This window comes from Apaloderma vittatum, unplaced genomic scaffold (assembly GCF_000703405.1).
Source record: "Apaloderma vittatum isolate BGI_N311 unplaced genomic scaffold, ASM70340v1 scaffold12547, whole genome shotgun sequence".
NCBI lineage: Eukaryota > Metazoa > Chordata > Aves > Trogoniformes > Trogonidae > Apaloderma > Apaloderma vittatum.
In genome coordinates, this window is record NW_009725761.1 from 17531 (window position 1) to 43786 (window position 26256).

The 26256-nt window shown below is 45.4% G+C and overlaps 1 protein-coding gene across 1 annotated transcript in view; it reads right to left on the reverse strand.

The window, feature by feature from the left end:
* Window positions 1-7236: 7236 nt before the first annotated feature.
* Window positions 7237-26256, reverse strand: part of ZCCHC7 (zinc finger, CCHC domain containing 7) — a gene marked incomplete at its 5' end in the record, with an annotated part of 38132 nt that continues 19112 nt past the window's right edge. The window contains 3 exons of the mRNA XM_009873027.1: window positions 7237-7688; window positions 8154-8271; window positions 13323-13418. Coding sequence (XP_009871329.1) covers window positions 7237-7688; window positions 8154-8271; window positions 13323-13418 — 666 coding nt within the window. The remainder of the gene's footprint in view (window positions 7689-8153; window positions 8272-13322; window positions 13419-26256) is intronic.

Here is a 26256-nt window from a genome sequence, read left to right on the forward strand (position 1 = left end):
TCGAAGATGGTTCTGCCTGTCAGGGCACTCACAGGTCAGTCACTGGCCTAAACCCCTTTGGCTTTCTCCCACCCATGTAGACGACAGAAATGCTGACGACTTTAGGTATCAGCTCAGTGCAGTAAAGATAATGATGAAGGATATGATCTAGGCACAACGTCTACTTTAGGTAGTACTTCCTACCTTTAACGGAGGCAGTTTTGCCAGTATATTTTAAAAGTTAAAAAAAAAGTTCACAATGTGTGTGTGTGCACATTTTAAAAAATACATTATTTTATCGCTTGGTGTTGACTTTATTCTTTTGTTGAAAATAAATTATTAACAGGAAAAATTATAAGACAAAATGAAAAATCACGGTGCATAGAAAATCCACCTGCAGTTCAATAGAAACCTCTTAACACACAAGCTAAGAGGAGAAGGAGGAGGAGGATAAAGCTTTGCTTGGTCTGCTCCACCGTGTGCTGAATTTCCCACACAGTGGCCTTCTTAGAGCTTAAGTTCTGCCTAAGCCCTAAAGAACAGGATAAAAATTAATTTTTGCAGGACCTGGTGATTAGGAGTCACAATGCTGGAGACAGCTGTTCACGGTGATGTCAGCCCCCCTGATCCACAGAGCACCTCATCTATCTGGGCAGCTTCCCTCACTCATGCTTTGTTAGCCAATGTACTTTTTGCCTCGTTTAATAACTCTTGCAGAGCAAGAGATTCACTTCTGGAGAACATGTTAGAAGGCTTGAGACACTGAGAAAGGGGACAGGGTTTAATCCAGACTTAGCACTTCAACTCACTGCTCAAATCATCTTCCAAACTGCCGCGCACACTGCGAGCTCAATTCAACCAAGAGAAGTCTTTCTGCAGATGCTGGATCATGCCCTTTGCACCCCTGCTAGTGCATGTGTATTTGTGAGAACATCTGCAAGGAGTGGGTGAGGAAGAAGAAGAAACACACAAAAACCAAACTCAGATATGTGAAGCGGCCAGTCTCGGGGCGGGGGGCTGTGACTCACTGTCAGACTAATGCAGTCCCATCTAACAGGAGCTGGTGAACTAGGGTGGTGTGTGAGTGCCCTTCCTTGCTGGTCCAGCCCGTGAAGGTCTGACACACTGAGGTGTCCCCATCCACTGATTCAGGCAAACTGAACCTTGGACTGGCTTTTGCTCTGGTTTGCTCACCAGGTAAAAGCTCATCACTCTTGGAAGAGCCGTTCAGCAACACGTGAGCAGAATAAAACCTGTCAGTAAGAGTGAGACTGACCCAAGGCTTGCGGGTCTGCAAGGTCTCCATCGACAAGACCTGCCAGGGCTGGGTCTAGTCTGGAGATCCTGAGGAAGCAAAACCACAGGAGATGAGAACAGTTAATTGTGTTGCCCTCTCTGCGGACACAGCTGCAGTGGCACTCACTGCTTGACGGGATCAGCTCAGAAGCCCCTCTGGTGGATCCTGACCCTGTCTCTACTGCCTTTGGGGGAATAGCAGGGATTTGTGCCCTTGAGGGACAAACCTGCCACATCAAATCTGCTTCTTGCCCCATAGCAAGAAAACAGTCCCAAACCAGGGTGACTTCCACCCCTTCTGCTGTGCTGTGGCAGGAAGTATCCACGGCTGCCTCCCTCCATGGATGTGACCTCTGGGCAGCATCCACCATGCTCCTACCAGCTCTCTGGGGAGTTCCAAGGCCAGGCATGTCCTCTCCTGCAGCCTGGCTCAGCAGCACAATGCCACTGCCGAGTCCTGCTGTGGCTCCTTCCCTGCCAGCACCTCTGCCACGCCAGAGGACATCTGCTCACGGTGGCAAATGTTGGCATTGGGGCCTAAGCCCATGTCTCCACACCGGCAATGCACAGGGCCTCCGTCACCAAGGGAGGTGGCCACGGCGGGGACAGGAGGTCCTCCTGCTCCGAACTGACACCAGGGACGCTGCCTTGAAACAAAAGTAATCGTCAGACAAACGAGCTTTAGGATTTCCCGAGTAGGATGGTAATGGCGTCCTCTGAGCCAAAGTGAAGGAAGCGATCTCCGTTGCAAAGCACAGCAAATCAATCCCGGTCATGCTCTGCAAATGACTCACAGCAGGAGACCACGTCTTGGCACAGATCAAGGGCTGAAAGCTCCACGTGCTCTGCCAAGCCAGCAGTGCAGCTGCAGCTCCTTGCCTGAGGAGGAAGAAGGGTGTTTTTAGGGGCAATGGGGACCACGCCTGCGCCCAGCTCCTGGCTGTCCCACTTGTCTTAGACACACATGTCCAGGCTTCATCTCCATAACAAACTGGGGCAATGATCTCTCCCTCCTTGGTCCACCAGCCCAAATGCCCTCAGCACCAGGACCCGCTGCTCCTTCTGCTCCCACTAGGCAGGATGGGGACACAGCTCCGTCCTGTGGTGCACCGATGCCAGGGGAGTTCAGGAACCAGTTTTGCTGCTGGGACCGCTCCTGGGACAAACATCTTCGCTGGCTTGCTGACAGGCGGGGGAGCCGTGGTGTCCAACACACCAGCTGCTCCTGGAGTAAGGGTGCCAGCCCAGAGGAGGCAGCACACCCTGCTGAGATCAGCATGGGACCCCACACCTTGGTGGTGGTGGCTTCTGATGGGGGAAGCCCCAAATTTTGGCTCTGCTATCACTAGGGTGCTGCTCATGCTTGGTGCTTCTCTGATGACCTGGCTGGACACCCATACAGCACTGATGACATGGGAGCAGATCACCTTTCTGCCGCAGGTTTCAGACCTCTCCCTTGGGGCCACGCACAAGCGCTCCATGCCGAGGGCAGCTGCGGTGTCCCAGGCTGCATGGGGGCAGCTCTTGGCATCAGAAAGACTGGTCACTGCTCCCAGTGGCGCAGTAGCTCAGACATGCTTGGCTAAATGACTTTCCCAGCAGATTCTGCAATAGCTTGTGCCTTGAGAGAGAGAGAGATACTGATATTTTTAGGCAGTCTTTAGGGAAAATAAAGCTTCAAGGAGGATCCAGTGCTCTGTCCTACTGTGTTATAAAGATTTAATTCCAGTGCATGCTGGTATGCTGTGGAGATGTACACCCCAAATCACAGTATTCCTTCCTTCCTCAACCTTCCTGTGTAGTGGCTGCAACAAATGATAGACCAAATACTCTCTTCTCCCCTCTTCACTCCCAGGACAACTGCCCCCATTATCAGACAAGACCCTGACCTTTTGATCCATCCATCTTGTCTCCTCCACTGAGTCTGGGCTGAGCTACAGCCCTTTATTTATTCACGCAATGTAAGTTTCCTCATGCTGCTTCACCAGTGCACATCAACTGTGACCTCGAGACACTATCCTCTCCTGGGATAAGCATGTTTTTCAGTCCCAGGCATCTCTGGAGTAAAGACTGACAGTTCTTTAAAGGAGGGGGAAAAAAAGCAGGTGGGAGGAATGACAGGCTGAAGTACACTTTGGTTTAATAGGATAAAATGGAGCTTGATGAAAGTAACTCAGTCTGCAAGTCACCCAGTCCAGAACAGGATTTTAATGCCGTGCTTTCCTCAAACTAGTGACTAACCTGGCGATACTGCTGATGGTGGAAAATGCGTCACCCCTTTTGTGATTTTCCTTACCCTGATCTCTCATCTAACGCAAAACCGTTTTCAACTGTATTATCTTCACACTGAGCTCTGTAGAATTCACCACCTGGTAGGCAGAAGCCTTTCTGGTGCTGCTGGGAGGAACAGCTCGCCAGTGACAGCCTGCTGCTGCTGATGCAACCTGCTTTGTTTCAAGCAGCCCAAGAGACCCAGGCATGGAGCCCATCGCACAGGCGCACAGACCAGACGCTGGGTTGTGCTTCCCCAGAAGGTGAGGGGAGATGACGTCCTGACTGGTCCACATGGAGTTCGATGATCTGAGGGGAGACAGTTCACTGACTGGGGGTGCACCAGGGTTCCCATCTCAGGCTGGAGACGTGTCTGCAAACAAGGGTCCTGCTCCAGCCCTGCTGTCTGGCCAGAGACAAATCCTTGCTGTCTCACTACACCTTGTCACTCCCAGGTGCAAGCAGGCTCCAGCACCTGGTCTGAGGGAAGGTTTTGAAGCTGGAGGATGCTGGTTGTAAGATGTGAGGCACTGACTTTCAGGCACTCCAGCACTACCCGGGTCTGGGGAGCAATCGCTGCAGAGAGGGCAGCCCCACGCAGCTGGTGGGGTGTAAGGGTTCTGGCTCTCCTGCTCTTGTTCCAGCAGAGCCTGGCCACTGGCATGCCCACCCCCACTCTGCTCAGCAGCAGCTCAGGGCACTGCTGCTCATGTGGAAGGGAGGGCTGTCTCGCTCCACGCCTGATCACCATTTGACACCACACGTGGACAACGTAAAGGTGTAAAGGCCTCTGCACCTCGTATGCACAGGGGCTACGCTGCTGCCCTCGAGCTCCTGTACCAGCACAACCATGCTAATATGGTCAGGTGTTCTGGTGTTGAGCGATTTTTCCAATACTGACGTTGCCTCTCACATTGGCCAGGCTGCTAAATAATGCATCACCACAAAAAGCCATTGTGCAATGCCCGAGGAGGAGTAAAGTGCACTTCTTACCTCAGGTTAGAGGAAGACAATGGTGGAATGAGGGCAGGCAGAGACTTAGAGGAGGTTTCCATAGGGAACCTCTCCAGAGCGCGTTATCCCATCAGAACAGTGCTCTCCTGTCTTTCATGTCTAAGAGCGCCTGCCTTATTTCTTTTATGGCATACCACACTACACTAGAAAATGTCTCACAAGCATGCTGATTGCTCAGAGTGTCTCTCGTTAGATGCTCTTACAGTTTGTTTTTTTCTTGGCCTCCTGGACATTGTGAAAACACAGGTGCTTCCATTTTGGGGGACTGAAGCAGAAAACTACCTGCTCTAGACATTCTTTGGTAAATGAGAGGCTTGGAGAATCTGAAAACTCTCCAGAGCATGGACCAGACCACACCACAGTATCATACACTGAAGAGAGAACGGTGAGGCCACAATATCGAGTCAATGTTATCTTAAACACCCACCAAAACTTACTGAATATTAGCCTGAAAAATGTTGACAAACAGCTCTGGGAAGAAGATTCCCCAAGATCTGCCTAACCACAGGTTAGGGGTACTGTCCATGCCCTATTTTTGTACTTATGCACTTTCTTGTTATCCCTGGAGGTGGAACAGCCACCAGGAGGCAACCCTCTGTGAGCAGCCACACAGTCACCCTTGATGAAGGCAGGGATGGTCCATCCCTGCAGGCAGTCTGTGTACAGTAGGCGCAGGCCTATTACGTACCCCCAGACTGTGGTAACTCTTGATGACCAAGCCATCCATCCCTTGCAGAATCTCGTCCTGTTCGGAATCCCCTTCATCATAACACTTCTGTCCAAGGAAGTTTTAGGGGACACAAGAGCAAGGATGCAGTCTGTGTGCTCTTCAAGGAAGGGTGCAGCTCTCAGAGAAGAGATTTACTTCCTTGTGACAGCTTGGCTGGACAGAAGAACAAACCAATACACGAGAAAAGTTGTTCTCAATACTTGGCCTAGAAGAACCTTCCACCCCAGTCTACATGCTGGTTCAGCTAACAGCTACGGGAGGCTTCTGCTCAAACAGAACCATGTATTGACAAACAAAAAGGGATGTAAAACACAGCATAAAGAAAACAAGTTTTGATGTTAGGAGAAAACATTTTCAGGAGTGGAATTGCTTTTGTTTTAGTTACAGCTAAAAGTGATTTGCTTTTTCAGTATCATCAGGAACTTTTCAATCAAGTAATCACTGAAGTTAAGCAAAAACAAATTTCAGTCATCAACAAGGACACACTTGAGCAAAACTGGGCATTACATTTCAAAGCATTACGTAGGCATAGCTCTGCTCCAAACACCACTGAGATGAGGTGGCACGGTTATTAAAATACCACCTTGGTGACCTTGCCAAAGAAGCAGCTCATTAAGTTAGGGAGTACCAGCACGGAGTACTACTGGCAGAATGACAGCCCTGAATTTTCTCTAGTATATGCATTTCCCCTTCTCAGACACCTTGCACTAGCACAGGTTACAAATACTTTCTAATTTTAAAACACAACCATAGCCAAACACCTGCTTCTCAGTAAGAATCAGGAAGATGTGCACGTTTCTTAAAATGGGCTGTGAGTTGCTATCAATTGCTTAGCAAAAGGAGTAGCATAGTATAGAGTATGTAATGAATCGGTATAATTTCCTTTTGAAAACCAGAAAAATCTCTTTCCAGAGGTTTCATCTCAGAAAACAGAAGAAGACACTGTGTTTAATTATGCTTAGCAAAGCAAGAAAATGTAGGACCTACAATTTTTTATATCCCTCATGTAAATTTTATTTGAGTTGTTCCTTTGATGAAGCATATTTTCTTACAAAGCTTTTAACAATACACTTGTTTAATTACAGTGTACAAAAATAACTGTCTTAAAAAAATTATTAAATTTTAGCAAACTCTGGTTGGAATCAAATACAGTTTTCATACCCTGCTATCTTTTCTCCAGAAACACCTTGTACATCAAGGGGAACAAGGATATATTTAAACTGAGATGTAAACTCCGTTCCATTCTCAGCTGCTTTCTCCTGCCCTGCTGACTCTCAGGCAAAGACAGGGAGCAGACTCGTGTAGAGCTCACCCGTGGTTGGCATCAAAAGCCGTGATGCTAAGTGTAACAGATCCACAACACTGCGCCACAGGACGAGGCGGGAGACTGTCACGTCCCAAAGTGCAAGGCGACAACTTCACAGCACCTTCCAGGAGGGACAGATGTGAAAAAATGCCCAGCTCGCTCTGGAGAGGTTGAGCGGCTGTGGGGAATGTGCTTTACATCTGCGCCCCTGGTCTATATCCCCATTCCTCCCAAGGCGAGAGACTCGCTGGCAGTCAGCTCCAAAGGCATTGCGCTCCCCAGCAGCAGATCCTGCTCTGGCAGGCAGAGCAACATTTCATCAGTGAAGAAACAAACCCCACCAAACCCAGCGTGGCCCCCTTTCCCTCCCACACCCCTGCCCCCACAAGCAAATAAAACAAACTTACAGCCGAATCTGGGACTGCTGAAAAGAACAGCCGTTCCAGGCACAAGCATTAAGCCCTGCCTGCTCAGTGGACAGGTCAGGACAGACAGACAGAGCACTCCCTCTCGGGAGCAGAGACAGATATTCGGCGAGTGACTGGTGCCTGGGCATCCCTGCCCGGGTTCAGGGACGGACTCAAATTCAGTGTGCTAAGAGAGGGACAAAAATGAATGGTGCTACCTATCTGAATCCTCGTCACCAAGACTTCCGTTTGGACTTCTTCCTCCTCTGTTTTATGAAGAATAAATTATCACCGATATCAGGACTAGTGTCTTCCTGCTTCTTCCATTTCTTCTTCCTTTTAGCACTTTCCAGATGCTCCTGCACATAGGCAGCCTTGCTGCCTGAGGATGCCTGGACTATGGACTTGTGATAGATTTTGCTGCGCTTCCACGCCTGCCTTTTACACCCTCTAGGGAAGTCCTCCCCCAGGTTGTGGCTGACTTCAACATCTCTTCTGTGTTTCTCTTCTCTGTATTTCTCTGCCTGGGACCTCTTCTTCATCTTTTTGTGACACTTGCCATCTTTGTGACGCTGCTCATATTCTTTCTCAGGCTTGCTCTTTTTCTTATGGCTGTGCCCCCCCTGTTTTTCGTCCTGCCACGGTGCCTCTGACTGCTCTGGCAGAAGGCCGGCTTCCTGTAGTTCTGCAAAACAGAGCAGTTTATTTCAAGATCCACACATAAAACCTAAAACTTAGTGCCCAAGCCATCACAGCTTCCTTATGTATTTACAAAGTTAGTTAAAAACCAAAATCTACCTCTGATAGATTTCTTCATGGTGTTTTTCCCTCTGTCAAAAGACTGGAATCTTAATGAACTCCAGCTTAGTCCTCTTTCAGGAAGTTTATAGCATTTTTATTGTCACTGGATTTTTTAGAATTAAAATATCTGAGAATGCCCAACTAGTGGCTTTGACACAATAAATTTCCACGACAGACAGAGATGAATAACGCCACACATCTTCTACTACTGTCAGACTATTTGGTCAGATCCCTATGGCCTTTCCCAACACATGAAAATAATCCCACAGGACTTCTAAAAGCAGCAAGAAAAGAAGAAACTATTTCAAAGAACTGAAAGGGAGGAGGGTTCTTCCAAAATATACCGTACCTGCAACCTTTCTTTTTAATCTGTTTGCTCTTTTCTTCACCTCATATTCATCATCGTAGCAGTAGATAAATGGAGATGCAGGCAACATGCTTCCATGCATCCGCTTTTCCGAGCACTCCTGCAAAACACATTTCAGGTCACAAGATGTGGCGGAGTCATGATTTTCCTGAAAGGAAAATGAGTTGGGTTTGGCAGGTGCTGGTCTGAACCTACGGTGGATGTGGCCACCAATTCCTTAGACACTGATTATTTTATTACCATCCAACGGTCCTTCCTGCGCACCTGCCAAAGTACGCATTACGTGAGCCAAGCTGCAGTCCCCTGCCAGCCAATGGCAGGAACGCTGTATCTTCCTGCAATTTCAACGCCTCTGTGGACTGAGAGAAGCAGGGAACTAGAGGCAGGTGAGCACCAGGTGAATTTGGTGCAAACTGCAGCTGGAGTGGATGTGCCCGGAGAGGGGCGCGTGTCCTGCCTGCAGCCCGGCCCGGTCCCCCCGCTGCCGGGTCCTGCTGCCTCTTGCTGCCCGCTTTGCTCTCCCGGCACAACCACATGCCCACTCTCCTCGAGAGACAAGTGCTTCTCATGGCAGCGCAGCTCTCTGAAGCTGGGTCATTAGTGGTGAAAGCAGGTGCAGCGGTGTGTAGACTGGAAGTGTGGGGTGGGCTGAGGGAAGGAGGGAGCCACGGCGAGGGGCACCATCCTCACTGCACGGCCCTCCTGCCCCTAGAACCGCTGAGCACTCAGACTGAGGGGGTGCTGTTTTCTCACCCACACAAACCAAAAGCAAGATCCGCAGGAGCTGTTGTGCAGGCACGTGAGATTGCCGGGAAGAGGAAGAGAGCCTCGACAAGGCAACTGAGCTGAGGAAAGGACTGGCTCTTGCACCACATGCATGCCAGCCGTATTTCCCAACTACTAGAGTCAGGAATCAGAATTTATTCATCGCTGGACAGAGTTTTAGCCATGTCTTGTAAGTCAGGCTACTTTGGATGCTTCCTGTGGTTCCCTGTTGTTTTTTTCAAGGTATGACACGGTATTAATCGATACCTTTTTCCCCTTGAAAATTGCTTGTTATCTGTTGTGCTTTGCAATATCATCCTTCTACTTCTTGGATACTGCCCAAATCTAGTGAACTCTGGGCCTTAACACTTCAAGGAACTGTCAAGAGTTTTCACTCACCCTGATGTCTCCACCACAAGCTAAGCTGCTGCTCTCTTTCTGGCGTTTGCTATTTCTCCCACTCAGGGCCACCTCTACCACCTCCTTTCCCTGTGTGTCCTCCTGCCCCCTCCCCCTCTCTTTTTCAGAGCACATCAAAGAGGCATTTCAGATGTATTTCATATCTGTCAGCTTGTGTTTGGCCTCTGCTTGGCTGAAACTAAATGAAGAATCAGGTTATACTCTGTGGTGCCCTCCAGAAGGGTATCGTTAGGTTGTGTGACAACAGCCTCATCTGCCCATACATGGAGGACCACGGAGGAGAAATGGCAGTTCATGGCTGGAGCCTACCCAAGTCTGAGAGCAATTCAGACAATTCACTCTCTCACCTCATGGTGAAATCAGGCTGGAAGAGACCTAGGAGGGGGCATGCAAATCTGTCTGTGGCCTGGGGCCATTCTCGGTTGCTATTCATCTGAGAGATGGAATCAGTGGACACTGAACACCTTGGACAGCCAGCTATCACCCCACAAAGAGACCTCCTCTCTCACCTTTCCTCAGTCCTCCATCTACCTCCCTCAGATTTAAGCCGACAGAAAAGCGTGATAGAGATAGGACACTTCAAATACCTGTGTCTCACATGAGTGAAACCTAAGAGTGGCCTTTAGGCAGGGCATAAAGCTGCCTGCCTATCTGGAACAAATGAAAGGAAACATTATTTCTAGATGTGGCCAAAGAGGTTGCTGAAAACACCACAGATTGTCAGTACACAGGAGTATGAAAGGATACATTCACCTTTCTGTAACACCTGTGAAGTGTACTGCTTGAGTTCCCGCATTGAGCCCAGGGCTTGCTCTGTGGGCAGGTGGCCTCTCGGTTATTTTTGTTTCATTAATGGGCTGAGAGGGAAGACTTAGCAAATGAAATGCACGTGCCACCCAAATCATCGCTCCTCTTTTCCTCTGTACCCCCACTGCACTGATAAACCAGCTCAGCAATGTCCAACATGCACTTGGCTGTATCCCTCCCTCTCCAGAAAGCTGCCACTGCTGCCACGCACTTGTACTGCCAAATACTCCTGGGACAGTCTCTGGTGCTGGAGGAGGGAAGGCAGAGCCTGATATAGCCTGCAGGAGGAATTTTCCGTGTGAGTGGCACGCTGGGATGTGCATGCAAGGCACATCTGCAGATACTGAACAGTTCCTGCTGCCTTCAGAACTCACTGCAGCCTGAATAATGCAGCGAGCTGTCCCCCATTAACTTGCTCTCATGCTTAACTTTCCTATGGGGATGCCCCTTAAGACGACCTCATCTTTGTTATGAACCATAAGAGACAATGTTTTGGATGTGTGGAATGCCAAGAAATGAACTCTGATGCCAAGTCTAGTAAAGAAAATAAGATTTTTTGTCCTTAGTAAATCCTTAGTTTAGATAAGAACACAACTGTCTGAATAAACAACATAGCAGAGTCAGGGAACATAACTGTCAGGTGCTGGAATCTCTGACTGCTTATGTTTTAACTGTTTCCTTTTTTACACACAAGAAGTGATCCGCAGTGACTTCCTTACTGGAAGCATAACTGGAAGCAGTTAACTCTGGGATGTAACAAGTTTATTTTACTCTTGCCTCTGTTTTGGGGAAACATGTCCCTAGACCTCTAGCAAAGAAAAGGAATTTCAGGTGTTCCTAAACCAAATTAAATGTTAACATGAAAGGCAAGGATTGCAGTGGGAAGCACTGATCAGTGTGTCTGTACAAAACTAACCCCTGCCTTTTCTTCTTGGCCAGCGTATCACCTCTCTGCTTTAACTGCTCACAAAAAGCAAGAGAGCAGGCTTCCCGAGGTATAGAAATGGGATAAATGTTAAGAGATGCTTGTGATTTTTACCTGATCAGAAATACTTACATTTAAAAAAAACAAACAAAATCACTTTTTCCCTCCTTAAATTATAGTCTGATCTTTCAAGCTCTGACAGAGCTGCTCACTGCAAGCACCCAGGCACTGATTACCACGTCAGTTTTCTGAGCCAGTGAGAGCTGCCAGTGTCAGGTGGATTGCCTGTCCAGCCGGGTTGCTGGTCCAATTTCCTCAGTCCTTCTGGGCCAGAAAGTTCAGTGATTTGAGGGCAAACGCTCAGTTATCATTACATAATCTGATGTGTGCTCTGGATGTTTTTCTGTGTGCATATAGGAAAACTTAGTATTTCTACTCTTCTGTGTTATTGGCTTCTCCATTTTCATTCAGTCATTGCTCAGGCTGTTTCTGCTTCTCATATGCTAATCACAATACTGTCTTATCTCCTTCGATAGCCATAAAACGTTGTCCTTCAGACACTTCACTCACTTGCTGAATTTACACAATTTTTGCCATTTTCTATCAAAGTAATTACTATCAGATGCTCCCATGTATTTACTATCCTTACAGCCTTTTTTGTGTCTATGTACGGCTGCCTTCCTCAAAAGCCATTTTATGACAGTCTAGTAAAACGTTCCTTATCCAGTGACAGCAGTCAGTCCCTTCTTCAATCTTGTCCTTTCAGTTTTTACTTTGTGTGCTCCTTTCAGTGTCTGTGTCACCGGCAGGGGCTTTATCTCAGTCCTGTTTAACAGGATTGGTTTCAGCGCTGCTTTGGTGGGTTTTGTCAGCCCTGGTCCCAATGAGCAGGTGGAACAGGCTGGTCCATGTGACGGCCAGGCTGAGCTCCTGTAGCTGTGCCCGGAGCAGGGGTCTCACAGGCAAAGCCAAGGAATCACACTCCTGTTCTACAGCCACCCCTGCCGTGCCAAGGGTGATGCCAGGCTGGGGGCACATGCTGGCCTCTGGCATTGCCCCAGTGGATTTTTCCTGTCCCCTCCCACCTGTCTGTGCCAGCAGCCACGTGTCCCGGGCATACGTGATGGCCGCCGTGCGCTGTTCCTGGGCGAAAATCTTTGGTCGTCTCCAAAGATGGCTCAGCACTAAAAATCTCCCATTTATGTCTCAGGTTTGTTGTGAGAAGATAACAGCAAACCCGTTCCACCTTGCTCACTGTTCCCCACAGGGACTAACTATTTAGCCAGAATCAGAAGGAAGCGTTTAATGATAACGTCTTCGGTAGTTGTAGGAGTTCACACACAGAGCTCGGGGGAGAGGAGGAAGGAAATTGCTGGGAATTTGCTATCTCTAAGCTGCAGGAAACTATAAACTTAACCCAATCGACACATGAGTAACAATCATTTTATAGAACAGTTGGGGCTCCTGGACTTATTCTGTAAAAGAAAAAGGACTAACATTTGTTTGGTGCTAATATTTGCAGGTACAGAGAGCTGCACTTGTCATGGCACAGGGCTGAAAAAGGTGATAGACATGATGAAGCAATCCTAGAAGATACAGCATATCTCTAGTTTTTACTGAAGCCATTTAAGGCCAATAAACTTCTCCTTCAAAACCTTACTGAAGGAAGATGCAACCTTAATTCAGATGTTGAATTAAACTAAGAAAACTACAAATAAAGATTATCAGAAGTAGGCAGAAATGAAACATTCCTAAAAACGGCACTCAAATTTTTGGGCTGATTGTGGCAAAAAACCTTATATGATGTTGAACACGGCAGCAAGGCACTAATCTTTCATCCCATGAGCCCCCCAAAAAAAAGCGAGAAAAAAAAAAGCAAGATGAAAAAAGAGCTCTGTTCAGAAACTACCTGTTTTCCAGTGAACATTCTCTCTCCCAGGCAGTCTCATTTTGATTTGAGATTTTAAAAAAAAAAAATCAATAAACCTGCCAAGGAGAGATAGTAACTTTTCTTTTCCTCCGTATCTTTAAATTAGATGGGTGAGATCACTTTATACATTGGCCTCCACTGACTACAGCAATGCTGCAAAGTCACAAACATTTCATTAGAGCAGCCCTTTGTAGAGCATTAGCTTGACTCTTCCGGCTCTTTTCTTCAACCACACACTGTGACAGAGATGAATTTCCACCCCAGGGATGTACTCAACACTGAGGAAGAGACTGCCGAGACTTACGTATCCAAAATGTCCTTTCTGGGAGCAGTTGTAGCAGTACGCTGAAGCAGAGGGCTTGAAGCGAGAACTCCTTGCCTTGATTGGTCCTGGCTTAGTCTGAAAGATGGAAATGGGCAAGAATTAGGTCTGGCAGTATTCTGAATGCTGAATTAAAAATAAATTAAAATTACATAAATATAATTTTATTATGCTTAAATCAATACCTTCTCGCTTGCTGGTGGAATATTAAGTTTGAAAAAGAAGCAAGTGGCTCCTATTAGTGTAATTTTGCAGAGCAAGGTTCAGCCTAAGCATCACAAATGAGGTGAGAAGAGGCATTCCCACTATCTATTCCACCTGGCCATGTTATTTCAGCTCTGAATATAAGAAAACAGGCTGACGATTTGTCTCCCTCTTGACTCCTCCTTGGCTCCCAGCTGCCTCCCCCTCTCACCATCCCCACCATCCCCTGGGAGGGACAGGGACACCAGGGGATGGGCAGGTTTGGGTATTGCTGACCTGCTCGTGCTTAAAGCAACACTGCTGAGACCCGACGGAGCTGGGGCCTCACCTGCCAGCACCTCAGCAGAGTAGGCACCGGCTCCGCTCCCAGCAGAGAGGAACCTACGCCACAGCTCACGGCTGCTCTTGGGGCTTACCTTGGGCAGATGAAGATTTAGCATGCCCCACTGCTTTCTGGGAAACAGGCAGCTCTGTTTCTTTTCCCCATTTATCACCACTAAGTGGAATACGTGAACATACTGCCTATTGCTTTACTTCTCACAAGCACTTTCATCCCCTGGAGAAGCAGCTGCCGCAGAGCCCATGCCCAGGCAGAGCAGGCACAGGCATGGACAAGGGCTGCCTGAGTTCTAGCTAAAAAGCAGCGGAGCAAAACAGCGACCGTATCGCTTTCAGCAATGCATGCATTTCCTTCTCTCTGGTGCTAAAGGAGCACGGAAGAGTGGTCTGGATTTCAAATAAATCAGTAGTATTTGGTAAAGCTCATTGTAGGAATTGCTTTTTTCTCTGAATCTGTGCCACCACAGTCTCTTACTGGTAGAGCCACTATGTTCTCCGGCATGGCCTCCAGAAGAATGACAGCAGTGCTTGTAAAATAGGCAGAAACAACAGATATCTTCCAATGTCATTTTTTATAAATCTGATCACACTTGCAGGGGGCACCTTATTTTGAATCTCTGCAGCCTTGGGGTTAAATGTGTGTTTTGGATTCATGTTCCTCAGTTCACATTCACTCACGAGAAGGAGGCTAAAGCAAGACGAAGAGTGACACATCCAACAGTGATTTGTGACAAAAGATGGGGAAACAGGGAAAGGAAAAAATCCACCTATAGAGTAATTTGTATATTTCTTATCCACATCTTACAGTGAGAGCTCTTCAGCTAACAGCAAAGTATAAGTGACTCATTAAGCCAGCACAGTTTTTCAGGTATTCTTTTATCATAAATGCATAGCATAGCCAAGGAAAAAAAATCAACCATTTGTGTAATCCCCTTGAGGAAAAATTTGTAGGTTTAATTTATTGGATCAATCACCTGTATGCTAGTTAGGTTTCAGTGTGAGGAGCAACCGCAGAAATCACCTGTACTTTAGACAGGGCTCCTAAAAAGCAGAAATAAATCCTACAAGTGATACCTTCCTCTGCCTTCCCCCCATGTGGAATTTTACCCATACTAAATCTGTTTTCTAAGCTGATGTCCACTGAAGCTCACACTGGGATGCTGCCACAAAACCCCAACAGGTTCCTTCAGTCAGTCCCTGTCTGCTAGAGAGCTCTGCGACCAGAATGCTAGTGCGATACAGCTGTCAAAAATAAACCCAAGACCATTACATTGCTATTCTGCTTTCTGCCACCCAGGCCTCAAAATGAACCATAATGTCAGGCTGAAAATGACATGATTATACTGTTTGGTCTTTGCAAGGTGCAGTGTAACAATAACGCATAGTTACAAAACCCATGTATTATTCCAGAGACATGATCCTTTGCATTCCAAGATGTGGTCTGTTAAAAAGCCTGCTGAGGAGTCTGACACATTAATTTGTTAAAAGGTCACCCTCCAACGTAAATAATTATGATTTTGGCCATCGCTAATGTCTGTATAAACTTACACTTAGTTCTGAACACGCTTACTTTTTACAGAAAAGGCAAGTGAGGTCTTCTGCTGGTTTGGACTGGGCTTTTGAAAATGCATGCCAGCTGTACGGCTGTGGACAAGAAACGCAGCACGCTTGCCAGGGCGCGGCAGTGGTTTACGTGGCTGACACAAAGAGTCCAGACGTCCCTTCTGTGGGTGCCTGGGTGCTGTCCCACAGCCATGCATGAGCAACAGGAGATGTGAGGGAATCCCCCGGCTCCGGCTGCAGCGCAGCCTCCTGCTACCCAATGCCTGCGGCTCTCAGCGGCTAACTGCAGTCTAGCTGTGACCCAACGGCTGTGCACCATGGCCGCGCCACCCAGCACCAGTAGCACCCATCACCAGCAGCACCCATCACCGGCAGCGCCCATCTTCGGTGGCACCTATCTCCAGTGGTACCCATCACCAGCAGCACCCACTATGAGTGGCACCCACCAGCGGTGGCACCCAGTGCCTGTGACACACCACCCCTGCACTAGAGGAGCACCCATCAACCGTCAACAGCAACTGTGCCAAAATACTGGTCATGAACTGATACACTGGGGTTTCCCTGTGGCGCGGGAGTCCCTCAGACCCTCCCATTTATTAGGGACGTAACACCCTGTGACCACAAGCTCTACCTCTGCACCCTCCTCCTGAGTCAGCCCCTCCCCCTCCCCCGTTTCCCTTTGTTCAGTTAATAGAAAAGGTCACGTTTAAGGAAATAAATTAAACTGAATACTGGCAGGCCAGATTAGAACTCTACGTAACTTCACTTCTTTCCAAAGCCAAACAAAAAGGAAACCTGCATGTTATAAACCCTCTGTTTTCTTATTATTTAAGGCTTAAAAAAGCATCTAAAGGCTCCAGCCACATGGGTACAAAATAAACTATTCATGAACGTAGCTTCTTTATGTTATAGTTTTTTTTTGTTACAAACATTTAAATAATCTATATTTGTAGGGTGATATCTTCGAGATTACTTCACTATCAATATATAGAAGTAATAACCTGGTAGATAGCATTACCTATGAAAGGTCCATCCCATCTGCTATTCTTGCTGAAAGCTTTTCATGCATCAGTAAACTCAGTAAATATCAGAAGATAAAGCATAAGCCTACCACGCCATGGATTTACTCCTAATGTCTCCTCAAAGTGCAGCCTGATGCAACGATTACAAATGATTTTTCTTCTAATGTCATTTTACATAACCCTTTTTTCTGCATGAGTAGTTAGTGCGGAATGAATGAATGAATGCCATTAAAACAGTTAATCATTATCTGGGACACTGGCCTTCCTCCCTTCTCAACTAGGAATCTCCATGACAAAGGCCAAGAGATCAAAATGCCAGGGCTGCCTCTCTGGCCTATTTCAGACAGTAATTTTTTATGCAAATGGACCTGCTGGGCAGCTCCCTCTGTGACCTTGAGCTCCCGTTATCTGCAGCGACTTTGATCCAACCAGGGCTCGTTTTTATGAAGCTCATTACTACTTAGGATCTGCAATCTGGCTAAATCTCACTAATTAAGGAAAATCTCCTGAACTCCCATTTTTTGTATTTCTCTGCTTCGTGGCATGGCATGACGCATGGACCTCGACAGCACAGAGGTGAGAGCCTTTTGCACACCTCGTGCTGCCGGTGTCGGACACAAGCATCCCCCAGCTCAACGTGCCAGCCGATACCCACAGCCAGCATGGCGCGGGATGGCACGACACGTGTATGATGACATGCACCTGGCTTCGGCCTGAGCCCGACCTGTGCCATCAGCTCTCATAACTCACAGAGACACGCGGCATCCAAACCGCCAAGTTCCTGCCAAAGGAAAAGCGTCCCAACCTACCCGGAGTGCCAGTGAAACCCCCCGAAAACTAAACAGAAATCAGAAAAGTTCCTTGTGCCACCTGGAGTTTCCTAATCAGATGAAACAAAGCTCATGCCCTCCATCGACCCATCAGACACCTCCACGCTGCCTCTGCGTAAGGCTTGCACGGAGGTGGGCTTTTTTGTTACATCCAACACCACTTTGGGCAACTGCGTTTCAGCATGAGAAGCAATAATTTCACAAACCCTTCACCGAGCGCATCCCAGGGCTACAGCTCCGTGCAGCCCGTCACATCACCCAGCACCATGAGAAGAGCCTGTCATTTCTTCTGATCCATTATACCAACTGCTATTCTCATACTTAATCTATCAGGTAATTTTTACTGTTATTTCTTGCTGCACTCTAAAGACAAGTAATTAAACGGTGGATTAAAGAAATAAGCGTGGGGGGAGGACACCTGCACAGCCCCATCGGCAGACCTGGGCGCCACCACAACCGGTGCATGAGCCCTGCACGCCACAGTCAGGTTTTGCGCAACTCGCTGAGACAAACAAGATGTAAGGCTGGGAGTAAAACTCATTAGCAGTGATGTTTCACCAATTTCTTGAGGCACTGAAAGCTGATCATCAAGTGAATCATTACACGCTGTGGGCCGTAGACTGGAGTTGGACAGGGGAGTGGTCAGAACAGCTCTATCACTGCAAAATATACATTTATTTTCCCTTTACGAATTACCATAATCTACTTGTATACCAGCTGAAACAATGGCAGGTTAGCATCATTCCTTTATATTCAAAATTGCCCATATAAGATATCATGTAATATCGTAATTATACTAAGGGTTTTTGCTGTTGTTATTTTCTTTAACCATGTCATGCACCCAGTACGCTTGCATTCCATTGGGTAACTCCTTAATTAGGCAGATTTTTGAAACAAGTATTATGTACACAACAGACCGGAACGTCTCCTTTGGAGTCTTCCTAGTCTATCAGGTGATTGCATCATTAAGCCACACATGCTACGTAGTAAAAATCCTTATGAAAATTCATGACAGAAATATACTGAGCTTGATGCATGCTAATACATGAGAAATACACAAATTTAGTACTCTGACTTTTAAGACCGCCAAACAATTATAAATCAAATAGTTTCCTTACTGAATTTTATTCATTTTTTCAGCCACGTAACGAAACCTGCTCTTCCCACAGGAGTTGTGGAGGTCGCACCTGAGTATCTTTCCACAAATTATACCCTGTAATCGAGTTTACCTGATGTGGCTGTAACATTCTTTCCAGCTTTTCGGGTATTCACCAAGCACAGTGAAATAACCAAGAAAACAGTGATCTAATCAAACTTTTAGATATGGGTACTTTTAAAGTACAGGATACATATTAAATTAAAAATCAATGGACAAAATTCTATTTTTTGATTGCACAGTCTGGAAAACTAAAGCCCTTCCCAGAAGGAATTTAACTAGTTCCATCGGCAGTACAAGCACCGTGAAGCTGCTGTTTTCTAAGAAATAAGACATTTCTATAATGCATTTTAAATAGATGCAAATAGCATTTGCAATTGACTGTGTGAAAACGTTAAAGGCAGAGTCAAAAAGTACAACGTAATATATTTAAAAGAAATTAATATAATCTTTTGATACTCTTACAAGGAGAGGTAAAAATACAAAAATTTTAATTCAAAAGTCTTTTCTGTTAAATGGACAAAAAAGGGGTCAAGTTCATAGAGAAAATGAATATATGCAAGATAGTAAGGATAACAACAATACAATCCCTGAATGCCTCAAAATCTTCATGGTTTAAAAGGCATCCCAATTTTCTCCAAAGGTGGTGGCATCTCTCCAGTCGTCCATGGCTAATGTTACATGGAATGCAAAACGTAATTTAAATAGGATGGTGCATTAAACTTCAACTATTTCTGATGTAGCTCTCAAACTACAAACCTATCTTTCTTCTATTTTAATTTTAAAGTAAGTTAGCAAACACTTCCTTCTTAATCCCCAGAGACTATCTATACAGTGACACAAATGCACAAATTTATGACAGTAACATAAACGCTCCTCTGAAGTAATGTGCAACATTAAGTGAAATCGTTTCCTGGAAAGATATTATAGGTATCTATATTTTATTTGCCATCTTAAACATATCTGGGCCTTTATGACCTTATTTTTAAAATGTATTTCCTTTTCACATTTCCTGGTGCAAATGGACTGCATAAATAAGCAATGTGCTATGAGGCTTCAGACTAGCCGATAAACCCTTTCAATTTTCATGCCAGCTTCTTCTTTTGTAATTCAAATCTGGCTGAAAACTGGCAGCTCTGAAAACTGAAACAAGCACTGCCACAAATACCTTGTAATGCTATCGACCTTGTCTGCCCATGCAGTGAGAAAGGGGGATGCATATGTGTCTGCAGTCATCCAGATAACACAACTCATTTTTTTGGGGGGATAACAGAAGCCAGCCCCGGACTGTGCACCAAAAGCAGTCATTACCAGGCAAGCTGGAGAATAAGTCTCTTCAAAATACACAGTGCATTTAAAAAACATATACAGGGCTCAGCCACTGCTTTCATTACCAATTTTAATTTAGCTCCTTCAGTTTGCCAGCCAGATAAACTCTTTAGTGCTGTTTTTTAATCTATTTGCCACATTTTATGTTTAAGATTATAGCAATATGGGACAGGAGAAGGAATCACTTTTAGAGGAAATAAAGAAATAGATCCGCTTATCAGCGCCCATCAGAAAGTTCATTAATCAGCCAGGCTTTGTGCCCCCTAAATTGAAAGGTTAAATAATCCTCTCAGGAATATTTCTCGGCACCACCGCCAATTGTCCGGAGAGAAGCTGCCATTCACAGCACTCTGGATCGGTGACAGGGTATTTTACCACTGTTTGGACCCCAAACAATGATGGACAAATGGCCTGGCTTACAAAGAAACCTTTTAGTACAAGGATGGAAGAAGGACCACAAGCTTTGAAGTGGGGTGGGGGAGGTGGGTGCACAGGGACAAGGCAGGGGAGGAGGAGGAGGAGACTCGTGCACTGGGACGCCTATATTTTATTTGAATCTTTATTAGGAGACTCGCCAAACGCGGCTGCAAACGCGCAGAAAGCACAGGCAGGCGGGCAGGCACCACACGCACACACGCTCGCCATGCTAAGCGTATGCATACTTACACATACATTTATACGTTAATCAGAACACAAACATTTGCAAAGCCTGTAAAATCAGAGGACGAACAGAGCTAAAGCATGGTTATATTTATTAGCTAATACACTGGGGAGCCCAACAAACCCCAAGGTTTTAATTTTTACTGTCATTCTAGATGATTTACAGCTTCCTTTCTCTCTTTTTCTCTCTCTCTTTAACCTTTATGTCGCCTACTAATCACCCTTCACTATCAGATGCAAAAGCAGGAAGTACCACACGTGAAATAACTTTCTCACGGGCACATTCTCGGTACTTTGAGGTGATTTCTGATCACTGCTAGAATTGACGCAAATGCAGAAAAAACACGATGGAAGATGCCAAAAGAGTGGTGCATCCTTTTGTTAGACGTGAGTTTTTGCTGGAGTACGCTCTAAATAAACAGCAATTCAGGCTTTTTTTCCTTTAAACTCCCTCGCAGCATCCATAGCATCCTTTCCTGATGGACAATTTTACAGAAGCATCTTCCTTACACTACCAACATGTTAACTTTGCATGTTAATGTTTATCAACTTCCTCATATTTTTTTCATGTGTTCTCCATTTAAGAGCATCATATATATTCAGTAATACCATAATTATTTTCACCTAGCTTCATAACAAGTGACATTCATCCAGAATATGTCCTTGAAGAAATGTCTGACAGCCTATATACAACCATTAGCACACCAGAACCTTTTCCATGTCCTTTTACATCTATTTTTCTAAATCAGTCTCAAATCCATAAAGTTTTTACTTTAATATGACTTGGGACTTTCTGAAGAGTCTACGACATCTAAAAATGGATCAAAATATTTCAGATTGCTGCTCTCTCACATCACATAAACATGCCACTGATCAAAAACCATTTTCTCCAAAACAACTTTAGAGTATCTGTGCTATTATTTTCTCCCTTTTTCCCTCCTTACACCATCATCAGAAAAGCAGAATTAATTTAACCATGGTCTCATCTGCCATCAAAATAAGTCAGATAGAAACTGGATATCCCATGTAAATCCAGTGCAATTAATTTTACAGTAGAAAATGCTTCAGGGTTATCACATAGTCCACAGTCACCTTTCAGGTGTTGGTGTGTGCATGTGCACAGCCACTCACCACTCTTTTTTTTTTATGTGCCAAAGGAAGTTACAAACACACTTTAGAAACAGCTTAGAATTAGCTGCACAGTCAAGAAACAACATGGAATTACTTTCTGCTGCCTACAAGATGAGTAGCTACTACAGGCAGAGAACTTGTAACTTTCAGGGGAGGGGAAAAAGTAAAATAAAAAGGAAAACAAGCAGCTTTTGGATTTAATACTGACGCCGAGAAACCTTAAGCTCAGGCAGTGACTGTTGATTTCTTGCAAATATATCACCTGGGCAACCGTAAAAATAGCACATCTGCCCGTTAAGTGTTGTCCCCTCCTGCCTGTGGAGAGTTAGAGCCACTGGCACGTCCCTGCCTGTGGCGTTGCTGTGCCACACCAGACACCATCGCTGCTGTGCCATGCCACGCCGGGCGGCATTGCGATGCTATGCCATGCCGGGTGGCACCGCAATGCTATTCTGTGCAGGGTGGCACTGTGATGCTGTGCCGTGCCACGCCACACCGGGGAGCATCGCTGTAGCACCGTCTGCACGGTGGAGGCACCGAGGAAGGATCAGCACAAGAGGCCTCGTCCTCCCAGACGCAGACTGTGCTACAGAGCAGAACGCCAAGCGGCAACAAGTCCAAGCTCACCAGCCTCAGTGGCGGTGAGAAGAGCAGCCCCGGCAGCGATGCCATGTGTGCTTTGATGCAAGGTGCTGCCAGCACCAGTGAAGTATGGGGGTGGCAGTTTGTGCCCAGTTCAGAGTCATACTTATGGTTGTTGGGGTATGTTTGTCAAATGCTAACTTAATCCCAACTTAACATTCAAAAATAAGGTAAAAGTCAAAGCCTAAATCAAGAATTCGGAGGGATGCTTTCTTCTTTTGCCACACATGGATATCATAGCATATATGCAAATCACTCACTGCTCTGAGACTTCTCCAGTACTGCAGTAAAATAGTACCTACTTAGGGCATGTGGCTCTGTGCTACTCATCACTTTACACAGGACTTTGGTTCCTTTTAATTCCCTTTACACCTGATTTTTCAAAATTTGAAATCAAAATCAGAATGGATGTGTCACAGGCGTAGTAACTTTTCTACTCACACGAAAGGACCTAGCAAGGTGTATTAATGCTGTTGACGATAGACTCTCTCAGAATTAAATCAGGGGATAAATACTTTTAGAGAATCCTAATCTGTAGATTATTAACACAATCAAGCATAAGTAGAGAAAGTCACCGTCTAATCGGTGTGAGCTCCTGGCTGCTCCTAACACACGGATCATCAACGACATGAACCAGCAGGTCTGGCAGCAACACGGACAATCGCATACGCCGCTGCCAGTGCAGAGCTCTGCAGGCTGCTGTTGCCTAATACCTGTGACGCTTTAACACCCAAAACATTTGTATGATAAAATGCAACAGTTTCAATACTATTAAAGCACATAATTTACAATCAGCTACTGGGTGGACATTTTGCAAGGAAAATGTCATTCCCAGTTAGGATATACATGCAAGCAGTTCATGAGGATTTACGCTCTACAGACATTTTACATTTTTTCCACTTTGCTATACAAAATTGTACCAAAAAACATTTCATGTTACCTACATGAAAGTGTAGGTTTTTTATGTTTTAAAATGCCTGACAGCTCACAGTTAATTTCTGGTTTCCTACAGAATTTTCAAATTTGCTCTGAGTTCTAACAAAACTCAAAAAAACACCTTCATATCTATTTCAGAGGAATTATATTCAGGAACACCGTAACTTTAATATAAACATCCACACATGGAATTTACTGCAGAAAAAAGGGCACAGATTTTTTTTCCCTCAGGTAAAATCTTGGTTTTAAAATGCATTGGAAACCTCATTTTAGCTTGAAAATTCTACACTCCTTAACTGAATCGTTAACACTCAAATTAGTAAAAATTATTTAAATGATCATATAGACTTGCCTCTCCAAACTAAAGGAAAGAGAGGAGAAAATTCTTACGAGATCTGTAAGCATTAAGGAAAAGATAACATTAATTGTCTCCCTTAAAAGAACTACAATCATGTATATGATGAGGAGACATTTCAGCAATGACTCTTACCATGATTATTCCATTTTTGTTAATAAACCACTTATCCAACAGTTTTGGTGTTTCATGAGGCTACATATCACAGCAGTTTTGGCATGTGTCAGGCAAAGAAGAAATGGACATGGTAGTTCCTACTGAGAACAGAGCAATTCCTGCCTGTAAGTTTGCGTGGGAGGGAGCAGCTCTCTGAGCCTTCTCCCAGCCGTGAGCACACCTCGGCACCACGACTGCTGGCACAGCATTTGAAAAATGTCACATTCCACACAAATAACTTCCTGGGCGTGCAGAGGTTCCCCACTCACAGATTTAAACACGCAAAATCTTAAAATATATTAATTCCCATCCCCTTTTAACTTCCATCACTTGCTCTTCTCCTTTTGCCATTTAAATTCAGGCCGAAAAGGCATTGCTTCCACAGAAAACACAGTGTTCCCTAAGCAACAATCATGTGCATATTGAAGTTGGGGATTCTCTGAAGGATGCCCTTCCTCAAAGATAAACACTTTGTGAAGGTTATCTGGAACCCCAACATTAGGGAAATGGAAATTACTTCGTTCAGTCAGCCAAGCTTTTTACTCCCCCTCCCAGTCCCCAACTGCATCCAGAAATATCTTAAAATGCAATTCCCGGTCAAGATACAACCAGTCTTTAACTCTCAGTTTAAAAGCACTTTTTATCTTATTTTGTGGGGAGGCAGGTGTGGAAGGGTGCAAGACAGACAAATGTTAAAGAAAGCAGGCGTGCTTTCTATCATGCTTACATGACCGAGGTAAGTGATGACGGCGCTGCTGGAGGGTTTTACAGCCCCAAACGTCCTCCTGGGTCCCCGCAGCAGCCTGGCAAGAGCCCGGCGCAACAACCGTATGCCCGGACGGCAGAAGCAGGCATCAGCCTGGGACCCGTCCACTGCGGTAAAGAGTACCAAGACGCTGACCCTCCCTCTCAGGAAAAAAGCTGAAGCGCAAAGACATGTTGGCATTTTACAGATAACCAGTCTGAACCTCCTTTTTCAACAGACACACAGAAATCCCCTAATTACTTGGTACTCATAACTGGTTAGGGGTATTATTTAAAATTCAACATTTTAATTAAAAGGCAAGCTCTCAACAGTATTATTTCCAGATGTCACATATTCATATAAAGTTTTTGAAGCTACTTCTTTTTATAATATTTGAAATACAATTTTCAAGTACAAATTGGGAAAAAACTCTACCTAGCATATTTTCATACAGAAATCTAGCATATGCTTTGTACTCATAAACATACATTTATTTCAGGCCCCAAAATTCTTTTTGTTTTCTGTAACAAAAACTTCAGAAAGAATACCTTTTTTTTGTGAAATGTGGGGGTTTTTGCAACAGAAAAAGACTTGGGGTTCAGGTTTCTTATAACTTCAAAAATATCTGAAAAATAATATCGGACCAATTATAATTAGTAGGGAAAAATGAACACAATGTAAAATAAAATCCAAGGGACTCTCTAGACAGCATACCAAACCACCTGCAAAGTATTTATTTTCACTAGAACAACTGTGCTAGACAGACAGACATTTCAGAAATATCTCTGTCACAGAACAGCACTTGAAAAACCGGTAGGGCTCAGTCTTGAACAACGGGTACAGGTAATTTAAAAAGAAAATATCTGCCAACTGTTGTCCAAGATCTGCCCGACCTCCTTGCCTGGCTAAGGACATTTAGAGAAACTTTCAGAGAATCCAAGCACCAAAAAGGCAGCTTTCCCTCAAGGGCAAGCATGGGGACATCGCCACAGCCCGTGTGCTTGTTGTTTCCCCACAATCAAGAGTCATCCTTCCCCTAAATTTACACGCCCGGGAATTTTGGGTTGTCTTCACTGTGAAATATCCCGCCAAATAGCGACTGAAGTGTTGACACACACGGGCCTGCACCATGACTCCAAAATACAAAAAACCACACTGCCTACCGCACAAAGTGGTGCCTTTATTAGACTTAGTAGAAATAATCTTAAAACACCAGAAGAGAAAGTGGCCAAGTGCTGAACTGTTTAAGGGGAGAACGGCACTGATTGAGCAGCCAGAGTCCCGCGCAAGGCCCAGGCCCAAGAAGCTGGTGCCGCGGCCATACTGGCAGCGGCTGCAGAGTCCCAGCCCTGCAGCAGGGAAATACTTCAAACCCATCCTCCCCCTCCACACCAAACCTGCAAACCTCCTCTGGAAGCCAAACACGCTATCTCTCTCTCTCGCGCTTACGCGTATTTTTTGCCAGAGTTGCATTTTAAATTTTCTCTTCCTGGAAGTCAGCTTTTAAAGGAAACAAATTGACTTCAAGCAACGCTGCTTACATTTTCATTTCAGAAAAAAAGTGGCGGGCCACGAGGAATTGTACTAATGCACACAAAGAAATCCGAGTGCAAAATTTAAACACAAAAGATGCATTGTTCCTTCATGTCTTTTACACGCAGGGACCAAAACAGCCAGTTCCTGGTTCACCTTCTTTTATGTAAGTGGATTAAAAGTAAGATTAACAAACTGTCAAAAAGCATGTTAAATGATAGCTTCTGCTAGTTAAAAATTCTGATAGTTCTAAAACTCTGTTGGTGGCCATCTTGGCCTGGGAGGCCTAATATAAATGAGTCAGGCGCAGGCAGG